Source organism: Pristis pectinata, chromosome 3 (assembly GCF_009764475.1).
Source record: "Pristis pectinata isolate sPriPec2 chromosome 3, sPriPec2.1.pri, whole genome shotgun sequence".
Classification (NCBI taxonomy): domain Eukaryota; kingdom Metazoa; phylum Chordata; class Chondrichthyes; order Rhinopristiformes; family Pristidae; genus Pristis; species Pristis pectinata.
Genome location: NC_067407.1, coordinates 82,393,044 through 82,409,297, shown reverse-complemented (window position 1 = coordinate 82,409,297; position 16,254 = coordinate 82,393,044). Strand labels below are relative to the sequence as shown.

At 41.8% G+C, this 16,254-nt stretch overlaps 1 protein-coding gene across 4 annotated transcripts in view; it reads right to left on the bottom strand.

Moving 5' to 3' along the window:
- Positions 1-1,321: 1,321 nt before the first annotated feature.
- LOC127568526 (bifunctional protein GlmU-like) overlaps positions 1,322-16,254 on the bottom strand; it is a 72,427-nt gene continuing 57,494 nt past the window's right edge. For 3 of the 4 annotated variants that reach the window (XR_007956018.1, XM_052012386.1, XM_052012385.1), the window contains 2 exons: positions 7,095-7,277; positions 1,322-2,668 (listed from right to left, as the gene is read on the bottom strand). Coding sequence is in view for 2 of the 4 variants with exons in the window: in XM_052012386.1 (XP_051868346.1) it covers positions 2,411-2,668; positions 7,095-7,277 (441 nt within the window). In the remaining 2 variants the exon portion in view is untranslated. The remainder of the gene's footprint in view (positions 2,669-7,094; positions 7,278-16,254) is intronic. The other variant, XR_007956017.1, reaches the window with a different exon arrangement.

Here is a 16,254-nt window from a genome sequence, read left to right as displayed (position 1 = left end):
AGGAGATGGATGATCAAATACTATTACTGTACAGGCATGTTTACCAAAGCATTCTTTCTTACAAGCAAAAATATGGACCAAAAATTATTGGTTCAAAACAAAACAAAAGCCAGAAAATTATGTTTGTTAAGAGAGAAGCAAAGTTAACGTTTTAAGTCAATGAGGTCTCACTGCAAATGTTGCCTGATCTGCCGAGCATTTCCAACATTTTCTGCTTTTCTTTCAGTTTTCCACCATCTACACTCCTCAGCTTTTCGATTGCCTTTTTGAAATCACGTTAGAGCAACTTATTCAGCTGCATTTTGTGGGAGACTACCATTGATGGGAGCATGGAAATGTTCATGTCAGGATGAGGCCATTCAGCCCATCAGGTCTATCTCAGCTCCTAGAACAACCCTGCTCTTTCCTCAGAGCCTTGCAAATTATCCTCTTTCAAGTGTCCATCTAATTGCCTTTTGAAGACACTACTATAATACGCAGTTCATTAACTACTTTCTTGGTAAATAAGCTTTTTCCTCACATACCCTCTGTAAAAGATCTTAAGAGCTGTGTCCCTTGGTCCTTGAACCATTTGCTCATAGGAACAGCTTTCCACTATGTAGACTATCATGGCCTTGCACACCCCATTAAATATCATCCTAATCAAAGAGAACAACTGCACCTTCACCACTCTAACCTGATAGTTACCCGGTCTTGATGTTCAGCAACCAGTGATGAAAACTTTTCAAGGATAATCTGTCAAAACCTCTTAAAACCACAGCACGGTAGATGGAAGGAGGGATGCACTTTGTGGTTTAAATTATACCTTCTCGTTTCTTGCATTGTTTTTAATGACAAGAGCTGATCCTAATTTTTCTGAAGTTATCCGAGGGCTGGAACATAATTACATTTAGAGTTGTTGTCATGGTCCTGCATATAAGGTAGTCTGTGCATTTAAGGTCACTGCCCAAGTACTCCCTGTGAAAAATCAATATAATGCACCTTGAGTTCAGATCATGGTCAGTTTCTGGAGATGGTCTGCAGGTTGGCAACTGCTCGAAGGTCTCTGTCCACTGGGATGAAGCGAAGGTCTCAGTTCAAAATTAAGTTCTAGGGAAGAACCCTTCCTCTCATGCTAAATGCACACCCACATATTGGAACACTGCGGTTTATGACTTCGTCAGTGGGAGAGACACACATGGGATGTAGCACCAAATGCACACATTTAAAAAGTAAAGAATCATTTTATAAGGAAACACTTGAAGACTTTGTTTATTAACAGCCGAAATTATGCATTCATCACAGTGAAATTATGCATTCATCTGATGGACTGAGCCACATACCCACACTTCTAGCTGTCCTGCATGTGTTAAGTACTCAGCTGACAAGCTCTCACTGTCACTTGCACAAATCTTTGCTGGTCATCAGGGTGACTTTTAGACTGTGGCTGAATTGTTCCTAACAATGGTTAAAGTTTTTGCTAAACATTTGTTTCAGTCTTTGTGTTTACAGCATCGTTCTAACAAGGATAATTACTTGCATTTAGATAGCACATTTAAATGTAGCAAAACACCCCAATGCTTTTGACTGGAGTGTTACCGTATAATATTTGACAGCAAGGCACATTATGAGGTTTTAGAATATAGGGGGAAATACATGATCAAAGGGAGGTTGTAATGACATCTTAAAGGAGGAGAAAGGTAAAGAAGCAGGGAGGTTTACGGTGTGAATACAAATCACATATTTTGAGACTTCACTATTTGGTACCAAGTGCCTGCCCTGTCTTATCTGTCATCTGTTGAACAATGGTCACCCTGCCCTGTTCCAAACAGCTGTAGGTTTGCAGATTTCTCAGCTAATTTGTTTTGCTCTGACTTCCTAGTTTTTTTTCTGCTTGTTAATAACTTTCCTAATCAAAGTGGCCAACTTGAGCAGGATGTGGGCTTGGCTTAAAGCCAGGGAAAGGAGGGGCTGGGACAAGGCAGCACGGCCAGTTCCGACTGCTTCTTTAAACCCATGTCACGCTTGTCAACTGACAACTGCTCTTCTGTGCTTGTTTGAACTGTCCCTCCCAATTAGTGGTAATAAGTAAGTCTGTAAGGATGAGCAAACACAGTGTATTCGTCCTTCCAACCCACTAAATTCCCAAGAGCACAACCCTGCTAATAGACGGAGGAAGCCAACTGCATCTTGTGCTCTGCCAACAAGTGCAAGCAAAGAGGCAAATTAATGACAAGTCATTTGAAGAGTTTGGTAGAAATTATGTTGTGTTGTCTATCCACTGTAGAATTGATTAGTTTGTGTGTGATCAAAGTGGCTGAATCAATAAGCCAAAGCAAAGAGCAGACAAAGCATGCTCCAGTCCAATTTATTCACTGCAATGTTTTTTTTTGAAAAGTGGCATATAAATTACAGAGTACAAATTGCTGCTCTAGGGCCAGGCCTGTTTAGTGCGACTACTAATGGCAAGCTCAGGGAAACCTGTACGATCATCCATCTCTCTGGTGAATTCAAGCCCAACACATTCACCAATGACTAGTTCAGCTGTGGTGAAGACTTCCAGGTCACCTAATACGTGCCCGCCGATCGTTCTGCCATCCTTGTCAGCCAGAGTTATGTGCAAATGAGCCACTTCGTTCAGAGTTCCAACCAACGAGACGATTTCAAACCTTTCATTCAGATGTATGATCTGACAATGAGAGATGCAGTGCAGACAAGTTAGAAGTTGTAATGTTACAACTTTCATGTACCTGACCTCTAACAAAGAACTTCTCTTCAAAGATACTTTGCATGCTTTAAATCACTTTGGGGTGTCCCAATACAGAAAAGGAGTCCCTACAAATGAACTTCCTGATGCAAGACCCAAATCAAAGCAAAAACAAATGAAGTTTGGATTAACATTCTGTTCCCAGCAAGGATAACTACTCCCCCCTGTGAGGAGTTCCACACATCCCCAAGTGATAAAACATTGGCACCAAGCAGAATAGGAGCATAGCGATTCACGAGTTAGTAACATGATCAATGGCCTACTGATGGAGAATGAATGTCTCCAGTTCAAACCTTGGGCTGTGTAGATTTCACTGGCCTTTGTTAGATGGACACAAGAAGCATGGTGTCTCTGTGTAGTGGGAAAGGTTGGCTATGTTCCATGCCACATTTCAAAATAGTTCATGAACTTCAATTACTAAAAGGTGTCAGAAATTTCATAAGTTTCATTGGTCATGCAAAGCACAGCCCTCAAACATTGATAGTTGGAAAATGATTGTAAGTGTCTTATTTATACTCTTTAAAGTCACAGTACTGGGTTTGTTAATGCTTGCAACACAGGAGGATGCTTGTAAACCATTGTCTCAGATCTTTCCTAGATTAGGAAATGTACTTTTCCAAATAATTTAACACAGTTTAATCTCCAATTTCATGATCAAGGCACACCAATGTAGCAACTTATTAGCTGCTTGATGGAAATGAAGTGAAAATATCAATACACTGCATGCACTTCAGCTAGACTGTCATGTGTAATGTGCACATGCACAGAGCAACAAGGCCAATGATGAATGACAGACTATGCATTTATATTGTGCCTTTCACTTTCTAAGCATGTCCCAAATGCAACAAAGCAACTGAATAAAATTTTGAAACCTAGACGCTTATGCAGGCAATGTAGCAGCCAATTCATGCACAGCAAGCTCCCAGAAATAGCAATGAGACAAGTAACCAGCTAATCTGAAAGCAAAATACTTTAGATGTTGAAAATATAAAAGCAGCACAAAAAATTGCTCGAAATACTCAGCAGGTCAGGCAACATCTGTGGAGGGGGGAACAAAATTACAGAACTTTAATCACCCGATGCCAGGTCCTGAAACATTAATGCCACTTCTCTGTTTGGTAGCTGCTTGACTTGCTGATCATTTCTAGCAGTTGTTTTTTTAACCTGTTAACCTGTACCACATTGTTCTGTGATATCAGCTGAGGGATATTGATTGGCGAGATCACTAATGAACCTCCCCACTCTTCTTCAACCAGTATCATGGCCTCTGAAGCATCCACCTGAACAGGCATTTGGCGTTTCAATTCAACATCTTAGTTGAAAGGCAGTACCTGACACTATAGCGCTCCTACAACACAGTTGGATTGCTTAAGGGGCAAAGATGTACAGTAGTACACTTGCTCAAGGTGAGAATGCCATCACCGAGCCTTTCTGGAGAAAGCATATTTGTACTATCAGTGCAGGAGAGGAGTGGTATGAAAGAAGCTTAAAACTCACACCAAGCAATTCTCTTTACCTCGACCAGGCACTGAGCACAGCAGCATTGGTTAAGCTCAGGAAATCAGCATGTGACCACAGCACTCCATGTTCTGACTCAGGGCTCCATCACCTGTCATACACAAGCCATGTAGTGTAGCCAGTGAATGCATGAGCTGCAGTGGAGTATGGTAGGACATGAGTTTGTGGTTAATTCTCCCGAACTTTGCAACCTGGGAACTCATGAGGCCGAGAGAAACCTGGAGTTCCAGCAACATGTGGTCACCCTTCCTGTCACTGGTAAAGCAGCCTTCATGACAGTAGCCTTGGAGTAATCCAGTGGTGTGCAGTGGCAAGAATTGTGGACAATTTTAACCCAAGCACTGGGGAGAGAAAACAAAATACACTGCACTCTTCAGACATACTTTGCTAAGTGTTGACACAGGAGACTGCAGATGCTGGAATCTGGAGCAACAAACAATCTGCTGGAGGAACTCAGCGGGTCAGGCAGCATCTATGGAGGGAAGTGGACAGTTGATGTTTCAGGTCAAGACCCTTCATGTGGACTCCAAGTCCAGATTGGACTTGGAATCCAAGCTTGTGAGTGACAGATAATGGAACCCTGAGTCTCGACCCAAAACATCAACTGTCCATTTCCCTCTATGAATGCTGCCTGACCCGCTGAATTCCTCCCGCTTTTTGTGTGTTTGTTTGCTAAATGTTCTTGCTTTGTGTATCAAACACATGATGTGCGTCATTGTCCATCATCAGCAAAGAAAACTGTAATAAACATTCAGGGGTTCCTTGTGATCGCAGCTATCCCCTGAACCTACAGTGTAAGGAAGTCAATTGCTTCACATTAAGCAGAGGAGAGCAGAGAGGAGAAGCACCACACTGGATTGCTGCCTTGCATCTATTACTTTGGAAGTGGCTTGGGGGCCACTAGCTTACCCACACTCAGCCACATTCAGTACATAGCAAGTTGCGGGAAGGGTACGGCAGCCAAAGAAAATAGTTATTCTCTTAAAGAAAAAAAACATTGTGCTAATTGGATAAAAAAGATACACCATATGAGAAAGTGAGTTCAAGTGAATTCTAATCTCAGATTTAGAGGACTGCTTAAACCATTTAAGAATTGCTTACGTCACTTTTGACACAATATGAAGCACTCAATTATATTACAGGTCTCATGAATCAGTGCCAGATATCCATTAGTCTCAGGATATTGTGGTGCATTTAGTTACATAAAATCACAGTATTCAGGTAACGTAAATGTAACCCATTTTCAGGTTTTGGTTCTGCAGTTTAATACTGCATTGGAGTCATCTAATTATTGTTTAATTCTGTATGACTTACTGACATCTACACTGGTGCTGTTGGAAGTGTCTGTACAGCTTTTGCCTTTCAAGTCATGCTGTTTAATTTGCTCAATTTTCTCCTTAGCACCCTATATTGTGGGATAATCTTTTATTGGTGCCAAGGAGCCATTCAGATGAAAGGGTGGTCAAGCAGTTTGAATTTGAACCTCATCTAATCTTTGGCTCTTTCCCACACAAGCATATTCCGTAGCATAGGCCAATGAACAGCAATAAGGAGAGGGAGGGGGAGAGGGAGAGGGAGAGGGAGAGGGAGAGGGGGAGGGGGGAGAGGGAGAGAGGGGGAGGGGGAGAGAGGGAGAGAGGGAGAGAGGGGGAGAGGGGGAGAGGGGGAGAGGGGGAGAGGGGGAGAGAGAGGGAGGGATGGCTGGTTTTCCTGTCCCAATGGAAGTAATACCAAGTGCTATACTAACCTGAAACAGCAAATTCAGCAGAGGCTTCAGATCCAGTATATGACCCATTATGGTTTTCTTAGCTCTATGGGATATTTACCCAGTGATGACACTTGCTTTCCAATGAAGGAGAGAATCTATGTTCTACTTCTCCTCTTTCACTTAACACACAGCAGCTCCATACAAAGGGAACACATTTAATTGAAGAGTAGAGAAGTTACCCCTTACTTTCATCTACAGTTGAAAATTGGATTAATACCAAAATTTGTGGATCCAAACAAACACAGTCTTTGCAAAGAAATTCATGCTTAAATTAAACCCAGGTCAGCCACTGTGGTAACACACCATTTATAAAGTCCCACAATTGTGTTTTAGCTGTCTGGATGTTCAGCTCATGAACTTTTCATCATGCAAAAGTGAATAGTGCTTTCTTTACTAAAAAGGTTTTCCATGGTTACCTTTATCAGCTTGTCTGTGCTTTAAAAAGGCAAACCACCTTAATGGACTACTATTTTTTTCCTTTTGCCAATAAACTTTGTCCTGCATTTTTGTTTTTAAATTTGACATATGTTTAAGTTTAAAATTACTTAATGCACATTTCAGAGAGAAACAAAAGCCACTTTGGACAGAAGATCTTTACAGCACTGTACTCCCTACTAAAGAGCTGTCTTTCCATGATTGCATATAGTTCAATAGAAAAGTTAACATAATGTGAAGGTCGAAATAAAAAGGAAACCACCCAATAGAATTTAATTAGATTTTCTCATCAATTTACATCAGTGAGAAGCTAGTGTGTATTTTAGCCTAAATTTGCATTTTATTTTATTATCATTCTGCTACTCTAAACTGAACTTTTTGTTAATGTTCAGCACAGCTGAACAGCATAAATTTGTTTACTAAATGATGTTGCTATGTTGGAGATTACTGTGCCTGTACACTGCTGGAAGGATTAAAATGGAACACATTTTGTTCTTTAAAGGTGTTGCTCAAGATTAGACACACAGTAAAGAGAAACTATCTCAAACATTCAGTTTATCTCCAGCCAGCTTTTTGCACCCCAGGCACAGGGATTGCTGCCAGTACTACCATCAGTCATGCCAGTACCTCATCAGTATTCAAAGCAGTGGCATTTGCCAGTCTGAGCGTTGCCTTGGTTACACTGCCCACACAAGTGATGATAAATGGAGCTTTCAGCTTCTTATCCTTCACAAACGTTATCAAAGAGGTCAGAATTTCTTCGCCAGGGCTCAAACGCAATGCATAGACTGAAAGGGGGCTTGATCCAGCCTACAAGAGTAAAACAATTGGGACATGAGCTGGGGGTTTTAACAAAGATGTCACAATTTTCTATTGCAAAATAGCAACCCAGTCAGGCCAACACTCTGATATGTCACAGTATCTGATGGAAACACAGGTTGTTTATAACTCCTTCACTAATTGCAAATGTGTGTAAAACACCCTTTTTTACCACATGCTTGTTGTTTGAACACAATTTCCCGTGGTTCCTACAAGGCTCCACAGAGAGGATTATTCTAATTCAAACAGATTAAGGCAGCAGTTGCACTGTAGCCCACCAGTCCCTCACCAGACTCTGCAGAATGCAATATGCAGCTGGAAGAGCAGAGTAATATGGGCAGCTGAGCATCCTTACAGTGAGCTTGGAAGCTTGAAAAGAACCTTCCTGCAATTGGCGATCTTTCATAAAGTCAGTGTGGGAGCATCAGATTCTCAACACTAAAAAGATTAAAGACAAAGTTTTAAAGTTCCCACCTTGCTCAATGAAGGATCTGAATTTGAACCTAAATGCTGCAGTCGAGCTCCCTATTCCACTCACGCTACCAAGAGAGTGAGCAGGACCCAGGCGCATTCCACTGTAAAGCTTATCATTCTTGCTGAGTTTGTATTCACGCACCTTCAACACATCTCAGGTTGACAGCTGGACATCCTCCTGAAGTCTTCAGTGCCACATTACATCTCCAGCGGGACACTTTCAGGGAATAGACAGCTCTGCTTGTACTTCTAGTTTCATTCACTAAATGCACAATGTTGGTGCAACTTTTGAAGTTAGTAAAGAGTTAATCCTATAAGCTTTTTGCTGATATTTACTGGAATTATTTTTAAAATATGCACTTAAAAAGGTGATCCATCACAGGCTAAAACTGAATGACAAATTCCTGTATCTTTGCACACTCAACTATTTGGCCATTAACTGTTGGCACACTTTAGAACGTTACAAAGGCATATAGAACAGTATAGCACAGGGACAGGCCTTTAGACCCACAATGTCTGCACCCAACATGATGCTGAATTAAAATAAGTCTCATCTGCCTCTACATGGTCCATATCCCTCCATTCCCTGCATATCCCTGTGTCTATCTAATAGCCTCTTAAATGCCACTATCATATCTGCTTCCACTACTCCACCCCCCACCCTCCCCCACGTCCCCCCCCCACCCCACAGCCTGTTCCAGGCACCCACCACTCTGTGTAAAAAACATGCCCCGCACATCACCTTTAAACTTTCCCCCTCTCACCTTAAATGCACGTCGTCTAGTACTTGACACCTCTACCCTGGGAAATAGATTCTGACTGTCTGTGCCTCTGATAATCTTGTTCAACCATACGCTTGAATAAACTGACCAGTTCCAAAGATTTATGATTTCTCACCACTTGCTCTGCCCTTCTCACCTGAGATGTTGTGACAGGGATTGGCTGCTCTCTGGTTACTCACCCAAGAGGCCTTTGTAGGCTGTGAGGCTGGAATCTCCTTGTTGACGACAAGGGACGTCACAAATGAGTCCATACTGTACTCACCTTCCAGCTTCTAGTTAGAGGTGGGAGGCTGGGGTGAGAAGTCATTATAACTAGAGCAAATAGCAAACATTAACACCCCAAACTATTCAGTCTTTCTCTGCATAGCCCAAAGAGATTATATTTTTGAGTTTCAACCAAAAAGCTCCCAAATAGCTGTCTCCCTAAATCATCGAATCTTGGCTTTGCTCAATGTTGCCTTGCTTCAGAGGAACAGAGTCAGGTGCTGATTGTCAAATACTGACTTGATTTAACATGTTATACTAAACATTATTATGGCACTGTCTGAGGAGGGATAGTGATCCTGTTTCTTCCCAATTGCTTTATTAAATGTCAACCAACCTTTTGCATAACGAAAACTGAAGAGAAATGCTTGTAATCAGAAGTAACCAGTTACAACCGCTTCTTCTTTAAGCAGTCTCTCAGGATGGTGGAGGACTTGCTTCTGCTCCAGTTCTGTGGCTTTCTGAGGTGGTAAATGAGGCCAATATAGGACCCACAAACTCTGCTGTAGATGAGGCAGGAGGTCTTGATGAGGCAGGCAGGTGGGTAGTTTGGGTGGTGCTGTGCTCTTTCCAATGTTTATGCTGGACCTCTGTGTAGTTCATCAGCTGAGGGAATATTTGTAGATGGCAATCAGGAGCAGGTTTCCTTACTTGTGTTTTGACACAATACCTTGAGTCATCACGAGCTCCAGAATTGAATATGAGGACTCCAAAGTCAACCCATTCCCTACAACACTGTGTTACCATCTATGTTGTGCCTGTCTTGGTGACAGGACAGCACTTAACCAGGTATGATAGAAAAATTTGGCACATGAACTATGGTTCTGCGAGTGTTAACATGTCAAGTTGAGGCTTGAATAGCCTGCCCCAAATGGGAGAGCTTGGCCTGCTCTTTCAGTTTTGACAATCCAGGTGTTTCACGATCACCACCATTGTTACTAGGTTTTTATACCATATTTATTGAATAAACGGAATTTACTTTCCTAGCTGCCAAGGGATTTGAACTCATGTCACTGGATCATTAGTCTGGTCCTCTGTCCCTGTAACAACTGTTACTTTGTATTTATTATTCCAGAATAAATTTTCTTCCTCAGACCTTTACCTTGACCTTTCTTGCTGAATACATGAACCAATCTATTGTGAGTGGCTTTTCATAAACTACAGGTACCTTAATTGCCTGTGATAGTGTAAAGGTAGCTTTCCATTTACGCAATTGAATCACATGAACATAACATGGACACACCCACTGTACTGACCCAGGGATCTAATTAAACATGACCTGGGCAGTCTTGGTCCAACTTTCCCCCCAACACCAGAGGATGATTTCACAAGTCAGGAGAGCTGACCCAGGCTCCAGTCAGTCAACCAATAATTTAATATTTTTCTCTCAAAGCATTATGACCATCAGCCAATTTCCCAGACTTCACTGTCACCACTCATGGATGCGTATCATTCCAGTGCAAGAACAGTCCCAGTGGAGGTGCTGATGCAGTCAGGTATTGGTGGCATTGACAATTCAAAATCATTAACATTCCACACATTCTTCCTCAAGCAAAGTAATAATGCAGCATACTCACCTTATAAAGGAGTTTTGATAATGTTCAGTGCCTATACTCAGAGTTGCGTGGATTAAGGATGGACTTGGCCATAAATTAAAACAACATAGATTGAAGGGAATGAAATTGGAGCAGTTAATTATGTGTGGCGGGAAAGACTGAGTGTGTTATGTCAGAGCACAGTGCCAGGCAACATCCTTGAATCTACATTAATGACCAGGGGTCAAAAACTTGGTACACTGTGGTCAATTTTACAAATGACACAAAGAAGGGGGTGAGCAGTGGAAGAGGGAGCTCAGGGTTGATATTTTAAATGGCCCTCTCTCCTGCAAGCACTAACAGATGAAATGTAATTCCAACAAGTAGAAAGTACGGCACAAAGGAAGCAAAGATAAATGTCATGCACACTCCATGAATATCTCCGGATTAAGTTGGAAAGAAATGTTGCTGCCTTTGTAGCCTCAACTTAAACATGCTCAACAATTGCAGAGTAGCAATTAGCAAAGTTAACAGGATGTTGAACTGTTAGGACAAACAGCAAGAGTCAGAAGATGTAGTTAGTATTCTAGTCAAAAACTGTGTTGAAAATAACATACAGGTCTGATATCCAAGTGCTGCAAAAGGGCCACCAGATTCATAGAAATTCATGGCACAGAAGAAAGCCATTCAGCCCATCATATCCATGCTGGCAAAAAAGTTGAGCTATTTTGGGTTCTCTTTCTTTCCAACTCTTGGTCTGAAACTTTGCAGGCTGCTTCTCAAGTGGTCATCCAGATACCTTTTAAATATGAAAAGAGTACTGCCCCCCTACTCTTTCAGGCAGTGAGTTCAAAACCATTTCCTCCACCCCACCCCCTACTGACGTGATGGGTGAAAAAATTCTTCAACTTCCTCATAATATTCTACCAATTAACTTAAATCTATGACTAGTTATTGAACTCTCTATTAACAGAAGTATATCCTTCCTCTTCACCCTATCTAAACTGCTCAGAATATTACACACCTTGACTAAATCTCCCTCAGTTTCCATTGTTTCAAAGAAAACAACCCCAGCCAGTCTCTCCTCATAACTATAATTCTCCAACCCTGGCAACAACCTCATAAATCTTCTCTGCACCCCTTCTGGTGCTATCAAATGACCAGAAATGTACACAATGCTGTAGCTATAGCCCAATCTATGTTTATTTACAGTTGTAGTCTGATTGTGTTGCTCTGATATTCTATGCTTCAGCTGATAAAGGCAAATTTCCTGTATGCCTTCATAGCTACCCAAACTACCACTCCAGCTAACACTAGCTGTGGATGTGCACCCCCAAGCTCCCCGTGTTCATTAGTATCCTACGCGTTAATGTGAATCCCTTTGTCTTGTTTTGCAATATCTCAGACTTCTCCAGTTTTAATTCCATTCCATTTGCTATTTTTGTTACCTACTGACATCTTTCTGTAGCCTAGAACTTTCTTTCTCACTATCAATCAGTACCATTGGCAAAGCTCTTAAACCAAGGACTCTATTTCATGTTCAAATTATTAACATGGATCATGAAAAGCAAGGGATAAGGCTCAGTCAATAAGGCTTGTCGTGTTGATCATTACCCTGTGCTTTCTACAACTTACTATTTTCCCTTGGATCTGATAGCCTTGTACTGCCTTTATTAACTCACGTGGAAGTTTATCAACATCTTGCTGAAATCCATGGAGACTACATCATATGCTCCACCCTCATCACCCCATTTTCTTTACTCCTCAGAAAATTCAATCAAGTTAGTGAAGCCGATTTTCCCTCAGCAAATCCATGCCAACTATGCTTGATTAACCTGTGCTATTCAAAATGCCTGCTCCCCAATTTCATGCTTTGAACTATGTGAGCAAAAGATGGAGAGGATTCGGGGCAATTTTTCTTGAATATCTTATGTGCTAAAGAGTTCCAATGATGTTAAAATGGTGTCACTTGCCTTGAGCCCAAGATAACATTTTGGAAGAGATGAGTAAGTAAACATTTGGAACAGCAATCTATCAAATCATTGAGTGGCTGACTGATCTGACTGATGATTAACCTGGTTGTTAGTACTCAGTAAAGAGGACGTATACTACTCTCCTGAACAGTGCTGCAATAAATGGCCTCTCCAAAATGTGCCAGAAAAGCAGGAGTTAACCTCATTGTTGAGCACAATTTAAAACTATGCTTGTATATCCCTGTTCACTTGCTGCTGGAGAGTAACTGTCCAGACTGCTTTTGAAGAGGACTGTTCAAGTGCTTTGGTCAAGATATGGACACTTTGTCAAGACTTCAGCAATACCCAATTAATGCTCCACCTTAAGATAGCTTGTTCTCTGCTCCCTTCTGATAGCAGGAATCTTGCTTGTGACTCTCAGGACCAGAAGGGGAAGAGGTAGGACAGGAGGACAAGGCAGCCTTCTTCCACATTAGGGCTACATAACGTACCTCCTCCTCCTGTGACCTCCTCCAACAGGACTTCAGTGCTGTGTGCTCTCTCTTTTGGTCCTTTAAATCCCCTCTACATCTTGCTTGCCTGAACTTGGCGCCTAGAGTGTCGGCTCCCAATTCCTAATCCCCCAATTTGAAATTCTTATTCTGTGTTGACTTCCTTTCAAAGACTTAGCCCTCTGCCAGAGCTACAAGGTTCACTCTGAATTTGTTGTTCAGTTCCTCTGGCCTCTCATGTATTTCAATCCAACCAATGGCCCCTAGCCCTCTGGATTCTGTGTTTTGAATACCCTGTTCTAAATTCCACCACCTCAACTGGCTCCTCTTCCTCTGAATACTTGGTCAAAGAAATGGTTTCTATCACACTTCCAAATCTCATCTTCGCCATCATCTTTAGATGACTGAGACGTATTGCGGGGTGCTTCTCTTGATTAGTTGCTACATAAACACAAACTGCTTTTACAAGACTGCATGAATTATCTTTGGGAAAGGATTGTAAAAAAAATTGTAACAAATTAATCTGATTTCCTATTACAGACAATTAGTAATCACTTTAGATGTTTATTTCCTGCTTAGGATTTGGTTGTAATAGTGCAATTTATAACTTTTATTATCACAGTTCTTTCATGCAGATTTTGATTTCCGAGCATTTTAAAATAGTGGGTAGCTCAGGTTTAAAAGTTAACATTGCAGTTAATTTGATGTTCATAGCTGAATCCTTGCTAAACAAAAAATTGGTCATACCAGAGCAAAATTTGGAGTAACAGATGTGCTGTCAGACATATCATAATCTGATAACATTTTCTTCAGGGCAAATAACAGCAAAATGGAATATCACCAAAATTGAATAAAAAGTGATCTTCTATCCAAAACAGTTATAAAAGGTATATCAATAGATTCATAAATATTTCAATCATTCCATTGTAAATAGGAAGGTTGGGAGATTTCCTGAGCAAAAAGTCAGAATTTGTGTTTTTTTAAAGATTTACATGGTACATTCTATATTTTGCAGCCTATGCCACTGAAGAAACAGAGTCTTTGATGAAAGAGATCAGTTTTAACCTGTTATTAGTGCTGTCAGTCACAGAGGGCACAATTTAGTCACAGTCCAGTTCTTTGTAAACACTGTGAAGTGATTGTCAAATAACATCAGTTTTCAGCTGGGAATCTGAAATTCAACAACAGATAAAGGCTGGATCCTGTTCCATTATAATTCACAGTGCCTTTATTATGTGCCAACTCAAATGGGACAGGTTGTCAAGTATTAAACACAAGCAATGCAAGCCATGTAAGCTCGGTAATAAGCATTCAATTCAGCAGTCATCTGTAATGAGTAAATAAATTAGAGGGGGGTCTTTAAAGTGCTCTCATCAGCTGTCATCTTCCCCACCTCGAGGAGCATACAGAGTCTTCTTAAATCAGCCCTGCACACAAATAACAATAATGGTCCCTAATCACAGTGTGAATATCTTTTTCTTAAGCTGTTGACTGAACAGAGAGGAGACTTACAACATTATCCACAACGACATGCAATCATTTGCACAGTTTTTGTGCACTACAGAAACCTTCAAAGCTGAATCACGCTGTCTATTGGATGCACACTCTTGTGGGGTGAACTGTGCCAAATGGATATGAGTATTAGGGCAATGGCAGTGAATATCAGAATGCAGAGAAGGCAGATGATGATGTTATTTGCACACCGTGAGGATTTAACAAAAGTATTGCTATTGCCATTTTGCTTCAATTTTGGCCCTCTCAACACTGTAGGGCAAACACACACATTCAGGAGCAGCACTACCTGAAGGGATCATCAGCCACTCGAGGCCAGTTTCTGGCTATTCTTCTTCTGTCTGCAGCTACAATGTTCCCTTCCTTATTTGCTTCAAGTTGCAAAAGTCAACTGTAAATGGTCTGTCAGGCACAGAAGGAGCTTTCATTGGCTTTACAACCTCCACTCAAACCAGTTGCTCCCAAAGACAGTAGGCACTGCTCTTGGCATATAGCTTGGCAGGAAGAATGAGCAGAAGGCACAAAGAGCAAGACAAAATGCTGAAAGGGGTGGGTGGAGAAGGAGAATAGGGCAGCAGGAGGTCATCATAAACAAGGATGATTTAGAGATCATTCTTCTATTAGACCCTCAATGAGTAGCAATATACGAAACATCAGCAGTTTATAAGGACACTCAGTGAAATCTGTCACATAGTGTAGCCTCAATTGCAGCCTTAGAGCAGGTTTGGTACTGCATTACTAGTGGCCATTAACCATGGCAATAATCATTTATATTTTTGGATCTTTTCAGGTTGCTGTTGTTGATATTTGCGTCATTTTGCTGCTTGCTCTCCACTTCCACATTAGGGTGTGGAATTCCACAGAGGCTGTCTATTCAGAGAGAACCAACTTGAGAAGTTACAGAACTAACTACAGAAGTTATGTAGCTTTGTTAAGATTGCAGACCTCATCGTGGTGCAGGGTGCTGTTAGCTGCATGTGCATTGCTTTGGGGATGCAGCTGGTCCACTTTGCTCCACTTATGAATCAGTCTTCAGTGACCAGTTGTCACACATTGCATCATCTGGTCAATGCTTGGTACCTTGGCAGTGGCCAGGTTGTCTTCATTCTGCATGGGTCACCATCCCATCTGCATCTGTGCCACCACAGCAAGCAAAGGAGAACTTCCACATAGCAAGGGCTGCCCACAGGTGATATTGGTTGAAAACCCCAGCATGTAATCCATGAGCAGTTGGGCATCGTGCATTCAATATAAAGGCAGATCTATTAGGGCAGACCCCTGGCTCTGGGTGCCCATCTGGCCCACGATCCCAACCCTGTTCTGAGCTCTGTCACTGGAAGAGATGACCAGATCAACAGAGAAGAAGATTCAAGGATGTACTCAAAACCTCCTTGAAATATTGCAACATCCCCACAGACCTGCAAATCGCTGGCCCATGACCCTTCAATATCATGGAGGGGTTGTGGTGAACTGAGCATGGTTGATGTCAGTTGTCCAGTTGGTAAGATGCAGCATTTGAAAACACGTCAACTGGCTTCAACATCCGAGGTCACTGAAAGTGGCACACTTGAGGTTTGACTCGTAACATTGCCTTTCAGGGCTATCTGCTTCCACCACATCCTAACGTCCCTGTAGGATGTGGTGGAAACAGTCTCCCTAGAGACACAGGACATCTCTCCTCCTTTTCATAGAGGCCTCCACCTCCTGGACTGTGTTATTCTACAATGATTTCAGCCAGAATGATCTCTAAATCATCCTCGGTTAAGATGCCCTCCTACTGAGGGCCCCCTTCCTTTCACCAGTCACAGTGAACTTTCCCTTTAAAAGGTGCATGCTGGCATCAAGCAGTCCAGCTGACCTTGGATTGGCACACAGGAGATTGGCCCCCTGCTGATTTTCCAGCCAGTCAACACTCATGCAGCATGGTATCTCACAGC